Here is a 6,000-nt window from a genome sequence, read left to right as displayed (position 1 = left end):
TTAAAAGTTGAACAAATCAATCCCTCTAACTTTTCATTGGGTTTTACTATAGAATGTCTGTATTGTAAACACAGAGTTTGGAATAAAAGCGCATCCAGATTTATTAGGTTTATAGTTAAACTGCAACAGATGGTTGCCAGAAATATGATCCCAAAGTGCGTTAAGCAGGTTCTGTTAGTTTTTTTCCACTTTAGCTTTTCAGCCTTAATTATACGAGTTTTACGCAAAGGTTATCCAAACACTTTAGCTTTAAAGGCGCCTTTAAATATAACATTTCTCCAACAGAAAGTGTTCCTAAAGTGGAGGAAGAGTAAAAAACGTGTGTTTGGACAGATGCGTGCCCACGGAGCGCACAGTCTGCGCGCATTCTTGGTGCCTGCTCCAACATGTGGCTCACACGCAGTGTCAGTTGTCAGCTGTGCAGTCGGAGAGGCTTTGTGTTGGGAAGTTTCAGGCGGTGAGTCAGTTGAATCAGAGTAAGGAGGAGGACGCCACCCAGCCCTGCCGCTGGATCCCTGCGTGGCGCTTCTGCTTGTTTTTCTCCTCTGAGGACCCTGCTGCAAAACAAAGGCGATCCCTTTGGTGGTGGTGGGGGGGTTGATTTGGTTTTACCTTCACCCACTCACCCACTCTCTCTCACACACGCGGGATGGTTGTTATCGTCGCTCGGACGCGTCTTTTTCCACGGTGGGATTAACGCAGCGCAGGAGGAATGAAGGTGACGGTGTGTTTCGGGAGGACGCGGGTGGTCGTTCCGTGTGGAGATGGGAATGTTAAAGTGCAAAGCCTTATCGAACAAGCTGCCATGAGGTATAAAAAAGCCATAGCAAAGGTAGGTCCCCTCCTCCTGCTCTTCCTCCTGCTCCTCTTCCTCACCGCCCTGTCTTGTTCACGCAAACTGTCCTGCGTGGAAGTGATTTCAAACCCTCTGATCCACTGTTTAAAGTGGCGTTTTATACATAGATATCGATGGAGGGGCCCCAGGGGCCCCTCATAGAACAAAATCACATTGTTTCTCCCCTCATTTATAGTATGGAAACTAAAATAAAAACACCAAATTACGCACTAGATGTAATGATGTTGTTTGTAAATGTTGCTGGTGAAAAAGAAAAGTTGAAGGGACAGAGAAAAGGAGGGATCCGATAAATTCATGTGAGCAGGAATTCAAAGTGGCTGAGAAAATCCCGCGCTGTGTGTCTGCAGGTATTAGTGTGTAATTACGCAGGCTGCTTAGGAAAAGACCAGGTGACCTGTCAGATCCATCCATACTTTGGCTTCAATGCTTACATGCTTTGCACTGCAAAAAACAAAATCTAACTAAGTCATTTTTCTTAATTTAGTCTTGAATTTAGGAGGCAAGCAAGGTATTTTGCTAATATAACAAGACAATTTACATTTGAAATAAGAAAAAACAATTGCATTGTCTTATTTCAAGTGCATATTATCTCATTATCTTATTTTAAGAGTAGAAATACTAATTCCATTGGCAAACTATCTCATTTACCTACTCAAATTAAGGGTAAATAATTTAATTTTTGCAGTGTGGAACAACTTATACTCAGAAGAAGCTTTGCTGTTTTCTTCTGGCTTTTCTGTAACCCATTAAAAAGACAAATGAAACATTTCCAGCTTGCTACTGTCGCCATGGTTTGTAACAACACTGTGCCCTCTTTGCCAGCTGCTTCTATTATCATTAGAGTCACGTTAGTTCTTGTTTAGCTCTAGTGTTGTTCTAATTTTAAAATCAATACATGTTCAAGACTCTTCTAGCACGATTACCTTGAATCAAAATTCCACACTTCAACATAAAGATTTAAAGCAGAATCATCAGATGTGCAAAAAAAATCCACTTCTTTTATATAGTCGCTGGTCCAACAGTTACAGTGATGACATGACATTTAAACAGCTGGAAACTGTCCAAACAGAGGAAATAGTCTGTGTCAGTAGGTGTGAGGAACAATGTTGGTCTAAATCAGCTAGTTTGGAAAGCAACAGGTGGGCCACACAAAACATTCTGACACCTAACAGTATGTCTTACATTATAAATGCATTATATGTAGTATCTGTGCCCAGGTTGTTACTATGTAGTGTAATGTACGTCTGTCATAACAGAAGGGCCTATATTATATGCCTATAATATAGTTAATGTCTGGATAATAGAAGCCATCTAAAGCCGGGCAGACGCTGTACGATATTTTCAATCGTTGTACTCAGTAGTCTAGTTGTAACAAAATGAGAATGAGGGCTGGTGGATTTTTATTTGGAAGCATACATAGACTAATTAATATATTCAATATATTGTTACATGTCAGGTACGTCGGTCATTAACCTTGACCAGGTTGCAGGTTTTATTTATTTCCCCCCACCAACTGACATTTTTTGCACTATTTTTGCACGCCACGTATCACTATACTTGGATTTATCATTTACTTGGATTTTCACTTTATTTGGATTTAGTTTTTACATATGCATAGATATACGTACATATATATATATATATATACAGGAGAGCTATATGTGTTTTTGTAGTTTATCTCTCTTTTTTTTCTTTTTTATTCTTATTTTTTATCTTTATTATTGTATAGTTGGATGTGTGTATATATTATATAAAACTAACTGGAGCGTGTAACAAAAGTAATTTCCCTCTGGGATTATTAAAGTATTTCTGATTCTGATAAGCTCACAGCCCGACAAAATTTAAAAGCGCAATATTATTGCTATTACTGTTAATATATAGTAGAAATTTTACACATTCAGTAATAAAATGTCACAGGAGATGGTATGGGGGGGATGGTTATTTAAGAAGGGGGATGATTTTAAAGATTTTTTTAAGAAGGGGGATGCCATCCCCTCTCATGCCCCCTTAACTCGAGTACTGGATGTACTCAGCTACAGCTCCAACTGTGCGATTAAATCGCAGGGTTTTAAAGTTCATAGCTTATTATGTATGTTCTTACACTGTACCAATGCGATCTAACTGTTCACACTGCATGTCCAGAAACCAGACATCAGACTCAGCGCTGAGACGACTCGTCAATCTGAAAGCCAAACGTAGACAGTAGAAATAGAAGAAGAACTCGGTTGTTTGCACATGAGCAGTGTTTGAGGTTCTGGTAAATCGGTTTGTAGACGGTCGTAACTCTGCTTCAACAGCAGGTTCAACCTATTCTCATTATGACTGCGTATGAAATCGTACGAAAAGTTATGCACCGTAATTTCGTACGTTTTGGACGTTATTTTCGTCGTATGCGCATGCGCATTTGACGCACCATTCACGAATATAGAATATAAATTACAATTAGCCCTAACCCTAACCCTAACTCTAAGATATAAAACAGCAAGCAACGTAGTTAGAGACATGAATAAGTGATGATTGCACGGTTTTTCCTAATTTTACGTCCGTCCGCGGATCTGCTTTTTTTTTCTGTCTGCCAGCGCATGCGCACTGATGTGGTTTTTTTTAGGAAAAACGTCCAAAACGTACGAAATAGTGTGCATAACTTTTCGTACGATTTCATTCGCACTGATAATGAGAATATGTTGGCAGGTTTTGCCCCCGAACACCTCACAACGGCCGACTGAATTTCAAATATGATTGATTTTCTCCTGACCTTACGATTCCTGATCAGGAGGGTGATCGCCTCTGGTTACCCCCTGTATACTACATGTTGCAATATGAGGCTGAAACTCGGCCCGATTGAAAAATTCTCGCACGATTGGATAATTGGCAAAAAAATCGTACAGTGTATGCCCTGCTAAAACCATTTCTTTTTTTCTTAAGGAAGACTACTGATTTGATAAGGATTTGTAATACAGGGAGATTTTAAAATGCTCAGCGAGTTTAATCTTTCCAGAAGTAATATTCATTTTTTGTAGTCCTGGTTTTAGTGAGGTGAAGATTAGGGTGATGGTCCAAGGGCCTCCAAACCTCTAATGCAGGGAGCTCATCATTGGAGAGAGAAATTGTTAAATAATTTTTTATGCATGCTGCTTTTAAATAAAATGTAAAAAAACAACAACAAAAAAACAAAACAAAACAAAAAACATATATTTTAATTTCTCCCAAATTAATTTGCCTTCGGCGCTGCATGCTGGTGCTGTTTGTAGCGCTGTTGCATTGCAGAGAAAAGGACATGAGTTCGATTCCTTGCCTGTGGTCTGTCTTTATGGAGTTTCCATCTTCTCCCCCTGCATGCATGGGTTCTCTCCAGGTACGCTGGCTTCCTCCCACAGTCCAAAAATCATGACTGTTAGGTAAATTGTTCCTAGGTGTTTGGTGTTTGTGTACATGTTTGTGTGTCCCTCTGTTGCCCTGTGATAGACTGCTGACCTATACAGGGTCTACCCCACCTTTCGCCCATAGACTGCTTGGGGCTCCAACATGACAGATGAGCAGGAGAAGATGGATGAATTTTCTTTTTTTCTATCATAATTTGATAGATAATTATCTTATTTCCTGTTTTGAAACAAATTAGTTGAGAGCCAATAATTTGAAGTCTAAATCTATGGATAATGGATAGTTGTGTCTTAAAGTAAAAAAGCTCAATGTAAAGGTTAGGGTTAATACATTCCACTGTCAAACAGTGATAAAGTTGGTCCGCCTCATTAGAGCATTCTGAGGAGCATTTCCTTCCTAGATGCTCACTTGTAACCATACAGATGTCTCCCTCCTCTTCTTACCAGAGCTTCATGCTTTTCCTCACCTCAGCAGAATGCAGGCGACTGATCTATTGATCCGTGTGAATTTTAAAAGATCCAGTGTAGTTTCCCTTTGGAAAAATGCCCAACTTTGCTTCGGTGTTGCGTGCAAGGCAATCCCTTTAGACTACACTAAAGATGTAATCACTTCTAGTTTTATAGGTTTACAGCTGATAACATCTAACCCTTCATCAATCAGAGTGCAACAGATTTCTGCTATGCAGCCTGCTTTCACTTCTCATGGCATATATATTTATAGTCATTGAACAAAGATAAATTGAGTATTTTATCACATAGATCATATGGAACTACATGCACCATTTGCCTTGTCACAATAAGGTGAGACCTTGATGAAAGGGAAGAAAAGGGTACGTGTCCTGAGTGGAGGGTCTCAGATTTCAAATCCCTCTCTGAGGAGATGCCTCTGAATGAGGTGACAGACAGCAAAAAGATTTCAGTGTCAATAGCAGCAGACATTTTCTGTATCAGATGTCGGATGAGTGCTCCCATTGGATTCACTAACGGTGTCTTGCAAAAGTATTCACGCCCCCTAGAAAATCAGCATAATGAGGTTTATAACTGTGAGGTTTTAGGGCAAATTATATACTGTGTCAGCCTCTCTTACTCCGATGGTAAAAATAAATCCAGAGGAGTGAATACAGTTCATTTTAACACACTATACTATCAAAATCCAGGGCGGTCAACATGTTGGAGGCTGCAGACGATTTCAGGGCACTGCAGAGGTCAGCCTTCCACAGTTGGCAAAATATGAATAGCACTATACAATTTTGCAACAAACTGAGTCTTCATTCATGTATTAATGCATTAATTTAGCTCTTGCAGGTTTTTCTTCCATGTAGCGTGCAGCCTATTATGTGCTGAGTTTGCAGTTGTTCTTGGTTGCCTATATTAAATAACAATCATAGTAAGCTTACTGTCTACTTTATATTGGATTACATGATGCAGTTGCACGGCAGCAGCTGAGCTCAGTCAGGGTACAGGCTGTGTCGATGCACCTGAACGTCCTTGGGGACTCTGGAGGCTTTTGTCAAGGTCTCAGCAGGAGCAGAAAGTGGGCATCAATTGCCCCGTCTAAGTCCATTAATTTCAGATCCAATTTAGTGCACAATCAGGGTGGATTAGAGTGCTTTCTGCGATCAGAGATTTCGTTTTTACCACTTTTTTCCCCAAAAGTCATCAATGCTAAGAAGACTTTATTGGGAGATTCAGAACTCAGTTCATCAGATTCCCTTTATGGTATCCAGTAAGGCCCAAATGACAAAGGAACGCTTAAACATTCAC

General features: G+C 39.9%; 1 protein-coding gene across 3 annotated transcripts in view; it reads left to right on the top strand.

The window, feature by feature from the left end:
- The first annotated feature begins 390 nt into the window (after positions 1–390).
- LOC119787944 (partitioning defective 3 homolog) overlaps positions 391–6,000 on the top strand; it is a 502,126-nt gene continuing 496,516 nt past the window's right edge. For 2 of the 3 annotated variants that reach the window (XM_038292032.1, XM_038292030.1), the window contains exon 1: positions 391–832. In XM_038292032.1, coding sequence (XP_038147960.1) covers positions 713–832 — 120 coding nt within the window. In that variant the 5' untranslated portion in view covers positions 391–712. The remainder of the gene's footprint in view (positions 833–6,000) is intronic. The other variant, XM_038292033.1, reaches the window with a different exon arrangement.

Source organism: Cyprinodon tularosa, unplaced genomic scaffold (genome assembly GCF_016077235.1).
Source record: "Cyprinodon tularosa strain WSP-4 unplaced genomic scaffold, ASM1607723v1 ctg306, whole genome shotgun sequence".
Lineage (NCBI taxonomy): Eukaryota > Metazoa > Chordata > Actinopteri > Cyprinodontiformes > Cyprinodontidae > Cyprinodon > Cyprinodon tularosa.
This window is presented reverse-complemented; position numbering and strand designations above follow the sequence as displayed.